This window comes from Coturnix japonica, chromosome 11 (genome assembly GCF_001577835.2).
Source record: "Coturnix japonica isolate 7356 chromosome 11, Coturnix japonica 2.1, whole genome shotgun sequence".
Taxonomy (NCBI): Eukaryota; Metazoa; Chordata; class Aves; order Galliformes; family Phasianidae; genus Coturnix; species Coturnix japonica.
The window spans coordinates 13,511,795-13,524,321 of NC_029526.1; the positions used below are offsets into that span (position 1 = coordinate 13,511,795).

General features: G+C 43.5%; 2 protein-coding genes across 21 annotated transcripts in view; one reads left to right on the forward strand and one right to left on the reverse strand.

Moving 5' to 3' along the window:
- The window catches only part of MAF (MAF bZIP transcription factor), a 698,813-nt gene extending 689,991 nt beyond the window's left edge, over positions 1 to 8,822 (reverse strand). For all 20 annotated transcript variants that reach the window (XR_001557777.2, XR_001557779.2, XR_001557786.2 and 17 more), the window contains exon 1: positions 7,843 to 8,822. The gene's annotated coding sequence lies outside the window, so the exon portion shown is untranslated. The remainder of the gene's footprint in view (positions 1 to 7,842) is intronic.
- An 83-nt stretch (positions 8,823 to 8,905) lies between these two features.
- Positions 8,906 to 12,527, forward strand: part of CDYL2 (chromodomain Y like 2) — a 52,356-nt gene continuing 48,734 nt past the window's right edge. Inside the window, exon 1 of the mRNA XM_015874117.2 lies at positions 8,906 to 9,315. Within this exon, the coding sequence (XP_015729603.1) occupies positions 9,292 to 9,315 (24 nt within the window). The 5' untranslated portion in view covers positions 8,906 to 9,291. The remainder of the gene's footprint in view (positions 9,316 to 12,527) is intronic.

Consider the following 12,527-nt stretch of genomic DNA (forward strand, 5'->3'; position numbering starts at 1 on the left):
CCTACTGAAGAACCAGAACTAAAATTCATCTCAGAGGATGAACAGGGTGAAGAATATATGTCAAAGACTTCTGCATTAGAGAGGAAAAATGAACAACAGTGATAACAAATTGGGCAGCCCTTTTCAAAGGGATACTTAGTTGACACATTCTGAAAGTGCCTCGTCATTAAAAGTAGAACAGGAAATTGTACACGTTATTACCCAGAATGAGAATGGACTGTTTTATGCAAAAGAAGAAAAAAAAAAAAGTAACTGAGAGGCTGTCCAAGGTAACACAAAGCAAAACAAGATTGCTATCTGATGATATTACTAGCAATATTCTGTACTATGTCCCGAATGAAAAATTATCTGTACAGTAGACTTACAAATAATACATTATGTGGGCTCAAAAAATAGACAAAACTCAGCTCTTCTGTACAGTAAGCTCAGATAATCTTATTTGCTTTGGTCTATCTGTTTAATCATAGAGGGAACACAAGGTAATGTAAGTCAATGAGAATTGCAACTCAAACTGACCAGGATGAAACAAAAAGACAAATTCTGCTTTCAGGAAACTCTGAAGCAGAAGTAACATGTTGCCAAGAGAATAGAGAACGAAGTAAAATTAATGCATTATTATAGAACTAACAACACACAGTAAGACTAAGTGATGAGAGGTGAGCCAGGAGCTTGGTTCCTACCAAGATGTGATTTACCTCCAATTAAAGACTCCAGGCCAGAACTTCAGGGTAGGCTGCTACCCTACAGTCATTACTTCAAATCCACTGAAATGCCCACTTTTCAGGCTGTGGCTTTTAACATGCTCAAACTTGTTCTGTTCCACCCAGACAGCACAGGAAACTTGGGTTTCAGTACAAAGGTATAGACCTGATGCTCATCTCTACTCAGTTTTACCCTTCCTTGACTTTCCAGTATTACTCCTCATTTACACTGGTAAATGAACCAGTCCTTAAAATTAAAACTAGTATTTTTCATTCCACTCTTTTAAACCACACTCTAGTCAGTCCAGCTTGGCATAAGTAAGCCCTGTTCATTATTTCTAAATCAGTACTGCAAATGGAGCTCAAACGTTTAATGGTTACTCTGGTGCTACAACCAATAAAGCCAAATTCTTGACTTTTCTACAGTTGAAATGTTTCATGTTTTAAAATAAAAATGAGTACACAAACATTAGAATAACGTTTAAGAACTAGAAATCACTGTTTTGCAAGTTCTTTGTCAAAAAAAAAATGCATAAGTATGCTTTTGAAGTGCACTTTTCCTGCAAATAAATGCAATGCAAATACTTAGTCCCATAAGGCCCAGTTTATAGTCCTCACCCTAAAAAGTAGTCCTAAGGATTAGCATAGTTAAGCATGCACTGCAACGTAGGGTTTGTTGTATATTCATTCACAGTGGGCATAATTCTCTTCTCAGAGACATTATGAAACCCAGCAACAGCCTTCGTATGTAAATGGAGAGTTCCATGAGCTTGTCTATAATAGCAAATAATTGACAAGTATGAAATATTTACATATTTTAGAACCTCAGATAATACTATAAGCCACCATAAAATATTCTATTTCAAAACACCAAACGTCTTAAGAAAATTAAAAGAAAGCTATTCCTTTATATTTTAGCTTCTATGCAAATTTCTCGTAAACACATGCATTTTTAAAAAGTGAACCATTAGTAACACGAGAAAGAATTTCTGAATGCCCACCAGAGAACGTTAATGCTACCTCTCTCTGGACTACAATAGGCTTTTCTCATCAAGATCTTGAAGATCTTTGTTTCAAATTTTCAGGCAAAGAGTGACGAATGCTTTACTAGTTCATAGTAACATTTTGAGCTGCGTTATGATGCTCTCATATCACATATATGCACATAACACTGAAATATGATGGAAAGCACAGCACAGATAGCAGAGTAGCAAAGTCCTAAGCTGTTGCAAGTAACAATATGCCCAAACACGGCAGCAATAGACACAGAAACAAAGGAAAAAAATCTGCTTCCCCATGGAAGACCCTCAGGTAGACAGATTTCTCCAGCAAGATACGCTTGCCTCTACTGCCAACCCTTAAATGAGGACTGGGAAGGGTTGGATCCTGGCTACAGCCCATCTGGTCACTCAGATGTGTTGCATACACTTGAACTCCCCTGGGTTGGCCCTGTCTTCCCACCCAGTGATATGAGAGCTCTATCACTGCTTCAAGCTGTGACTCAGCATTTCCTCCACAACGAATTAAAACGAGTGAAATCCAACACAGTCCCCCAGGGCTGAAGAATTACCTAATCGCAAAGAGAATTTTCTTCTTTAAGAATGTAATCAGAAAGAATGCCACAGAGAACCTAATCAACTACTGGCAGAAGGTCCTGAAAGTGGGGACACCAATTTTGTTCATGACTATGTAGCTTGCTACGATCTGGAGAATAAAGCCTTCAGATTATCATGTGCAAGATACTAATATGTTTCCTTTTTGACAAATAATTTTGAAAATATAACATAAACTGATTAAGTATAACTTTATGAATTCTAATTTAAATATTCTTTTATACATAGGAAGAGCTTTTTTACTGTGAAGGTGTATAGGTTGCTCAGACAAGATGTGGAGCTTCCATCCTTGGAGATTCCCAAAACACAAGAGCAGATGGTCCAGAGTAAATGTGCTCTGGTTGAACCTCCTTCAAGCTGGAGGGCTGGACTAGATGATCCACTGAGGTCTTCTCCAGCATCCGCTGTGATTCCCTAATGACTGTATCTATTTTTGAAACACCTTGGTGTATTATGTGGTTTTTTTTCTTAAGCACAGGAAAAAAAGGATTTGGAAGAAAGTTCTGTAAACATTTTCATCAATGAATCAGGCTCCATATTGGCCCTTATTCAGCAAGGATGAAGCCTTTTATTTTTCTGAGTTGTTACCTGCCCTTGCATGGTTTCAGAGTTATTGTAACTATGCAGAGATACTGCTTTTCATTGTGCTACTCTCATGAATCCTAAGGAAATAATACTTGTAATCAGCTCCTATATAATGTATTACAAAGATTTACTAAATCTGTTGAAAACTGCTAAGCTGTCAATTTCGAAAGCAAGTTTCCATAGGAAATTTATTTCTACACGATCTACACTTTCCCATGTGTAGATCCCATGCTTTTCAGTAGTCAGAAAGGTAGCAGATCTTTCTGTTCTAAAAGGAATGTTTTGGCACCTTTCTATTATCTATGACAACATGTCAGGTGGAAGAGAGTTACATTTGCAAACAGAGGAAGCAGAACATGGAAAGATGTTATTTTTGGTGTCATTGGGAGATACTGGCAAAGAACCAATGTGTTCAGGCAGAGACAAAGCTATCTTAATTTTCAGCATAAGAAAAGACAAAACAATGATTAGCTTCAATCCTTGTTGCCAGACATGTTTCCATTAAATAAGATTGCGAATGATACAACAGGATAGCAAGAGGAACCAGAAAAGGAGAGATGAACAGCTGTGGAAGGCAGCAAAAATGAGAGAAATCAAAAGAACACTTCCATTTGTTTTTTTGAATGAGGTCCTACACAATCATTTATGTTCCAGAAGGATGTGTTCTGGTAAAGAATGTTCTGCAATGGCCATCGTGTAGCTGTAACAATAATTCACGGAAAACATAGCTTTGCTGACTCACACCAGAAACCAATTCTGAACTACTTCTATCTGATAAGTCTTACTCACTATCAGGTTTTCCTCTCGCTCTTTTCAATGACTGCTGTTAACAGAATGCTGCTTGTACTGGTTTAGGGAAACACTGTTTTGACAGTGAAGTCTCCTCTAGCAGAGTAATTTCTGTACTTGCTTTGTATCCTGACATGCCTATACGCTACCTCTGCTTCCACTTCCTATGACACACCATTCCATGCTTTAATTTTTAAGGTAATTTTTCCATCTCTTCCTCTCTCGTGATACCAATCTGTTACACCTACTGCAATGAGCTCATTCTCACAACTGCAAGGAAATCTGTTTAAAAAAAAAATCAATAGATCACATGCATCAGCTCAAAGAATCAAGGTACAAGCTACACCTAATATGAATATTTCCCACTGAAAGTAAATGGCAAGCAATGAGGCACTAGGCAATGGGACTTCCTTGTGTTCAACGTCTAGGTAGACAATGACAAGTACACACAATTACACTATATGGATTCCTTAATGAAGTATTAACCATAATGAATATTTTGTCATCTTCTGCATATTTTAGCTGGCATTCATTTTTCCCATACGTTCCTGGTCAAAGCTTCAATTTTTCCCCTTTCCAGAATAAGGCAATATTGTATTGGTCACACTTAATAGAACAGAACAGAATCTGTATCACTTGCGGGAAGCAAAGATGGTTTTTGGAACACCTGTTATTAAGAACATTTTCAACATTAGAAAGGTTCTAATCTGGAGTATTTGCTGTACACTAACAAATAATCATCACTTTGTTTTCTAGATATTACTGTTTGTTTCATTACACTGTGGTATTTCAGATTCTGTTTCAAACATTTCCTCTTGTTGATAGGCAACTGTATGTTTTAAGCTCCAAAGAAGGGTTTGGAGGAAAACATTTAGCATCAAAATCAAACGACCACAGCATGGCACAGCACAAAGTGTATTGGGCTTTTCCCAAGTTTACCTCCTCTTTTCACAAAATACATAAATCAACCATTAAAAAAAACTGGTGCCTTCTCATTTTCATGTTCATCGATTTCCTTCTTTTTAGGTACTAGCTCTATGGTAGGGACTTCCTCATCCAGTTTGGCAACTCCTACCTGACCTCCTACTACTTCTACTTGACACCATTTCTCTGCCAGTTTTCCTGGCAGACTCCCTGGTAACGTTAGCTCTCTCTCAGACCAAAGAGTACACAGCCATCACGGCACCAAACTCCAGGAAATCCCTCACCCAGGCAGAACAGAGACGCCACAAGCGACTCTCCTCTTCCTGCTCATCATCACTTCCTGTCAGATCTTCTTCCTTCATGAACTCACTAGAACTATTTTAATTTTTTTTTACCTTAACTGACACTTGTTCATGTTCTGGTCATCCTCCTTTCTTTTGCTGGTGATAGTCACTGAGTCACTGTGTTACTTTACTCCCAGCTTCACTTCCACTTGCTACAATACGCCCTTTTGCCTCCCTTCCCCACCCCCTCTTACAACCCCACACAGACAAAGTTTCACACAGCTTTCCCCTTTGTTTTCTCCTTTGGTTCCTCATCCTTCTCTCCATCCTCCCATCCATACCTTGTTTGCACCATTCTCTCATTTAATTTTAATAACTCCCTGCTTCCTAATACAGGAATTCCCTCAATTTCTTCATGTACCAAATCATTCTCTCTCACCATTTAGCTTCCTCCTGAAGACACGATGCGGTTCTTTGCAGCAGTTTCTCATGGAGCTTGCTGCCAAAACGCACTATTAGAGTGTACACTCCTTGGGGAAAGCGTATTATTGACTGTACAATACCAACACTATTTGCATAGCGCAGGACAGACTGACTAAACGATCAATAACAAATCAATAGCACAGCTATGACAACAGTATTTTAGCTTTCTGAAATAAAACAGTTTCATTTTTAATTTTGTTCAGTCCAAGAGATAATTCTTGTAATTGAAGTAGCGGAAACCAGAGCATCCACCAAACCAAACCAAGTGTTCAAACGTGACGTACCACACTTTGAATGTCTCCTTTGCTTGCATTACTCTCTTGGGATGGGAAACAGAAGAAGGCGGTGAGACAATAAGAGTCATGAATAATCATGTATTTAGCAAAAACATTCAATTCAGGGTTTGAAATTGGTACAAAAATCTGGATTTTGCAACAATTTCAGTTTAGAATAAGGATGCTGATATTTAAAGACTATTAAAATTGGTCAATCTTTATTTACAGCAAATCTCTCAACAGAAACATCTTTGAAAAGATAGGTAAATAGTCTGAACTTTCTCTATTGTTTCCAAAGGACTCAGAGCGATGCTGCATAACCCAACAAGTCACATTACAGATCTGCTGGGCAAAGGAAAGTCAGCTGGATTTTTTTAAACATAAAATCTTGTCTTCTATGGAATGACTGGGAAATACGCTGAAACCACAATCAACTTTTCCTGTGGTTGACAATTGCAAAAGCCCTCTTTCTGCTCCTCACTATTGACTCACACACCACCGCATCCCAAGAGACTGTGCGCTCTAACACAAGGAATGAGTAATCAGGAAAAAGATGCTTCCCCTCTTCAAAGTATTTACTAAAGCATTCATCTTTTCAGAACTTCCGAACTAATATTTGTTTGGGTTGTAAATCTTAAGGCAACAATATTGACAGCGTTCATGTAATCTAAACACATACAACGTAAATACGCCTTTGAAAATACAGATCAGCTCGTGGATATTCTTTCCAGTGTGGGCAAGGTTGGTATTCTCATTTTAGTTGTCTGAGAGCAGAAAAACACCAAAACCCAGCAAGAAACCTCTGGTTATTAGACATGCCTTGAAAGAGAAGACACACGTTCTTGGGATGGGACGTTTTTTAACCTATTCAAACCTATTAACCTACTTAGTGAGTTGATACTACAAGGACTGGCAACAATATCAGAAGAGGGATATTGAAGAGCACACCTGAAAACGACTCACTGGGTTTGACTGACATCTTTTTTTTTTTTCTTTTTTTTTTTTAATTGCTGAAGAAAACAGCAAAATAGTAGGTGGAATAAAACAGATTTTGAAGAGAAATACATTAGAATGCCTACCTATCAAAGAAATACCCTGTTCAACAGGGCAGTAAAGAAGTGATTTGACACTGTAAACAATAAAGCTCAGTTTACTATAAGGCAAAGTAATGGATTTATCAAGGAGAAACCATGGGGTGTGATTATTAAGCAATGCATTTCTTGGGAATTAAGAAAATTTTGCTGCATTAATTGCTAAAACTGCTAAAGGCACACGTAGTTTACAGAATTTCTTAATCCATTCAACGTTTTACTCTCTAAATATAAAATCTCAAAAATCAAAATATTGCTGGCAAATCGGCAATCAGAGAAAAACCCTCCAGTTACTTCAGTTAAGAAAAGAAATGGCGTTGTTTTACATAAAGCAGAGTTGCCTGTCCTTAGGAATTCAGTATTATCGCACCATCTAACAGACCACATGAACCATACATGTCTTTAAGCTCCAAACTACTATAAGATAGTTTTTATTGAACTGTAAGTCAATACTAAACTGGTTAGCTGGCAAGTTCATAATCATCAGAGGTAATATTCACAGTAGAGGAGACTGGGTCAATCAGGACCTGTATGTGTATGTGCTATTTCCTACTTTCATGATCAAAACTGACAACATTAAAAATACCCAGTATCAGTATTTAAAGTAAGGACCCTCACAGTTGGAAGAGTCTTTGGCTTTACCCCACTTGCAACTTGTTGAGATTTGGAGTTGAAAATGAAATTTCACAAATAATTCAGCGCTCCATACCAGCAATATTTATTAACCATACCAGGGCTTACTGCATCACATTCACCAACCAGCTCCAATCCGCTAATCAGATGATAGTGTGGACTATGCAAAGTCTCACATGAACATGGAGTGCAGTACAACGTAAAGGGCTGAACTCAGTAGGTGAAAAATGACAATAAAATGAGCAAAAGCCACAACTACAGCAAAGCTAGAGAGCACGGCATTGAGCATCGTTCCCAAAGCAATGACTACTAGCTGTGTGTTGGCTGTAAGGTGAAAACATGGAGTCTAAAAGCCACAATGAGGACAGCCACAAAGGCAAGATGTGAAGAGCTGATCTGAGCAAAGCCTAACTGAGCTCTTTCATGACAAGAAAGCTAACACTGAGGAGACACTCATGCTTTACCTGGAAGAAGAACTCCTTCACAGCATACAGCCACGAAGCTTCTTGAGAAACCTCCACAGAAATGGAATCTTTTTCTTCATGGAGCACAGCATGCTGGCATCCCGCAAGCCAACTTCCATCTCCTCAAAACTCAACTGTGTTTGGCAGAAAGCGGAGCTTCTACGTATGACTGGTGAATTTGGCCTAATTTATGGCCAAGTTGGTGAGGAAATTCCTCATTAACTTGGAAAGTCTGAAGAAAGAAATGCTAGATGGCAATGGTGGGTAATGGCTGGAGCGGCTGTAGAGAGACTGGGAGCTTCTGGTCTTCCCGCAACCTGAGGGCATGGCAGATGAGCTCCATGCGGGACCACTTGCTCATGGAGGCCTCATGTGGGCCAGGAGGATGTCAAGGGCCATGATGGATCTGCATTGGTGGATCTGCATTGGCAGCTGTGCTGAGGCTCTGCATTGGGATGGCGCATCCGAGGAGTGGGCCCAGAAGGTTCTAAAATGGCATCAGCCACACTATGTCACAACGGGAGCTGGTTGCCCAGCAGCTCGGCGCAAAGACCAAGTTGTGGGAGGTCAGTGGCTTCCATTTCCTGGAGAGGGCTGGCTAATTTGCAAAATGGCTGCAAAGGAGCAGGAGAGGCTTCTCCTCACACTGTCAATGGTGGGTGCCCGGTGGGGATGAGAAGGTCCACGAGTCCTCCATCCCGTTTTTAGCCTGCACCACTCGAGGGACTCTCGGGAGCAGCCCCACCACCTCCATTTCCTCGGCGACGGCCACGGGGTGGGTGGGGCGGCCATGAGGCGCCGAAGGGGCGGGATGGTGCCCGCCAGGGCCGCCCGAGCTCAGCCGGCGGAGCTCAGCCGGCCCCGCACAACGCTACGCCGTGACCTTGGGCGGGCGGCAGCGCGGCCCTCCGCGGGCCCAACCCCTCCCGCGAGGCCTGTCCTTGTCCCCCCCCCGCCCCTTTTATTTATATGTTATTTATTTATTTATTTCGGCCGAGGAAAGAGTTTGAAGTGCGAGAAGAGAGGAGGGGGGGGGGGCTATAAAGAAGAGGAGGGGGGGGAGAGGAAAAGGGAGAGAGAAAGAAAAAAAGAAGAAGAGGCCGCCCTCCGTACGGCCACGGGACTTTCCCTGCTGGAGGGCGTAGGGGCGAGCCGTCCCGGTGCCCGAGGGTGAGGAGGGTGGCGGCGGGCGAGGAGGAGGAGCAGCAGCAGTGGGGGGGGGTGCCGGCCCCGCCGCCGCCGCCGCCGCCGCCGCGGGGGAGACGCGGCTCTCGGCGCTGTGCGCCCGAGCTGCTGCTGGTTACGCCAGCCCCGCCGCCTGCCTCTCTGCCTCTCCTCGCCTCTGATTCTGCGCACAGCCAGCCCCGAAGCCTGTCATTCTGCAAAACACAGTTTACTCAACAGAGAGAGGGAGCGGGCGAGGTGGGGAGCCCAGTCCCGCAACCCAGCATGGCTTCGGGGGACCTTTACGAGGTAGCGGGGTCCGCGGGGTGGGGTGGGGGGGGAGCCGGCCGGGGCGCCGCGGAGGGCAGCGCCGGGAACCGCTCCCGGAGCCCTCGTAGTTCCGAAGAGCGGAGGAAATCGCCGAGGGAAGGGCTGGGGTGGGGGGAAAGGGCTGGCGTGTGCGCCGGGTGGGGGGGGGGGGGGGGGGCAGGGAGGGATGGAGCTGCTCCCTCCCTTCCCTCTGCCTCTCTTTCTCTTTCTCTCTCTCGACTTTCCATCGGGCTCGATCTTAGCAGGCCTTGAGAGGGAGAAGGAGGAAGGAGTGAGGGAGAGCGAGAGTTAGCGGTAGGATGGGGAGGTGATCGCGGTGTGATGAGCTCGGAGAGTGGAGAAAGTCCAGGTAAAGTCACGGGCGCTCTGGACGTGCTGAATGTGCAGATTAGTGCGAAAAAATGCGCCGTAGCGCTGCCGGCGGGCGCAGGGATGGAGGCGGCTCTGCGCCCGCTGTGCAAAGTGCAGGAGCCGGCGCCAGGTTGCTTCACCTCGCTCCCGGGGTGCTGCGGGGGCGGCGGGGGAGGCGACGGGCCGGGCCGTACGGAGCGGAGCGGCCCCGCAGTGGGATCCGAAGTTTGGCGGCGGCTGCGGCCCCGTTCCGGCCGGGGTGCGAGGTGGGGAGGGAGGGAGAGAGGCATCGAGCCGGCATCGAGCCGGCCCCGGCCCCCCGCGGCACGGCGAGGCTGGGGGCTCCGCCGCCCCAAGTGCGGGGTGCGGAGAGAGGAGCTGGAGGGCGGCCCCAGCCAAAATCCGACCTCAGGCACCAGGTTCTGGTGCCGTAACTGCGAAGACTGTGGACATTCGCGCCGTGCCAGAGAAGAAGGGGGAAAAAAGAGATTAAAAATGAGAATGACTGGACCCAAGTGTTTAACGCACGCAGCTCCAGTCAGTGGAATCGGGGTGGAAGTCTGCCACCAAAGACAAACAAAAATCCTGGATGTCCGACAGCAGTTCTTGGCGTGGAGCACCTCGCCAGGCTTTTTCCTGGTGAAGCGGCTGTTTGTGCGGTGCTTGTCTGGAGCTCGCAGCTTTGGGTTGAGGCAGAAGTGAGTGCCTTCCAGTTGGGTCTGCACGGCGGTGATATGGGACCGATCCGCCATCTGCGTGTGCTTGGGTGTGGAACCACCGCCGTGGTGGAGGCAGCTGGACTTATCTGTTTGGTGATACGGTGTCGATTCTTTAGCTCGAGAGCAGGAGGATCTGGCAGGTTCCACATGGACATTTTTTACTTTGTCACGGTCTTTCGAACTCCCTGACAAAGGTGATAGTTATGGGATGACACCGCTCTATCAGGGCTGTATTTTACTGAGTGGGACACGGACCTTTGAAGCAAAAAGCACTTAAACCCTCCTAAGCGGTGTTAAATGATCAGAAACACGCGATGATTTGAATAGTATCGTTGACCTTTTCCCCACCATTTTGCAGTATCTGTCACACTACTTTGTAATTTTAAGGCTATTGCATATCAGCTCTATTACTGTTGTGGCTCTGGTGGAGCCAGTGGGAGTTCTATGAAGAACAGCTTTGACCCAAAAAAACTCAAGTGATCGAATTTTGTATTTGTAACTTCTGGGATGCTTGGAGGACCTTTGCCTTCTCTTGTCTACATTTTCCTTAGGTGTCTGGATTAGTTCTGAAAAGAAATAAAGCCAGTGCCTCTTGGGTTAACAGTAGCTTTGCTAGTTCAGCTCCTACTCATTACTTAAAAATTCTGCTCCTTTTTGTCATTTTTTTTCCATGTTATTATAAGACAACGGCATTTGGTGGTTGGATGTGGGCTGTGCATTGAGCTCTACTGCTTGGCACATGAGTGACACTGCTCAAATAGTAACCCAGCATGGAGGTGTTCTGAGAAGGCAGGCTTACAAGCCAAGTTGCCATCACTTTAATGCCCAGCCACTTTGCAGTCATTCATACAGATGAATGTGAATTGTTAGTCTTGTGGTTCGATGCCTCTGAATCACTTCCCTTCTTTGTTGTGCTTTTGCTTATCATTGTGGAATATTGTAGAATCGTATCCATCTTAACAGGTAAGTGGAAGTCTGGCTATTCGTTTCTTGTTTGAGGTGTTTGGTATATGACCATCTGCAGCTGGCCATGGTGTAAAATCTTCAGCTTTACATCCAACATGTGGGCAAAAAGCGTGTAGGACTTAGGTTGTCAATCCAGCTACATTTTGCATCTCCATGAAGCTTTCCTTGACTGAGGTCAGAAGAAACATCAAGAAAGTCAATGAGTTTGTGTGTCTGTAGGCAGCAATTTTGCACATGGCAGTTTTATTTGAAAGATGACTCCACACTGATCTCCCTGTTCCTTCCTGCACATTCATCCCATTGGCACATCGTTTTTTTTCAACCTTTCAAAATTCAAGGTAAATTCAAGAAATATCTTTATATGTAAAGCAATGTAAGACCACAGCCAAAATAACCTCGGTGTTTGGTTAACTGGGTGCCATTTTCTAGCTAAGAGTAGCATCTAATCACCAGGAATTCCTCCTTTTATATTTCTTGTAGAACCATAATACAGTTACCAATTTATTCTAGAAACTCAAGAACACCCACTGGGAATTCTGTTGATTGGTAGTCAGTTCTAGATTTGTGTATTGGAACCAAGACACTTCACATCAAAAGTTGACATTATATAGTTAAGAGGTAGATATTAGTTTCAAAGTTTTTACGTAAATATATATTTAGTTCCTGCTAACAGTAAGGAAAATGGATGTACTTCAGTGTAACATCCGAGCTTTATGAAATACTAGTCTCGCTCTGCTTGACTTCCACGTGCTTATGACTTGAAGCTTTTCTGAGTGGTTAAGAGTCATGGAATATTCCTTTTTTCTTTTCTCCTAAGAGGTGACCTGTTAAATATTTAAGAGCAACACTGCATATTCTTTAGAAATAATAAACTAAAAATAAAGGACTGACAGAAGGCTACCTTTTCCCCACAGTGGCCTCCAGCAAGACAGCCTTATTTTGCTTTATGATTGAAATACACTGTTGGATGTGTAGATGGGAAATCCTATTAATTTTAGCAACAATCATCCCAAACAAAAAGTCCCAAATTTTTTGATTTGCATTGAAGTTATCGTCAATGATTTGAAGTGAAGTAATATTTTGTATTCTCCATCTTGAATTTAGCTCCCACATTGTCTTAATCCAAATAGTTCTCTTAGAAAGGCTCTGGCATTA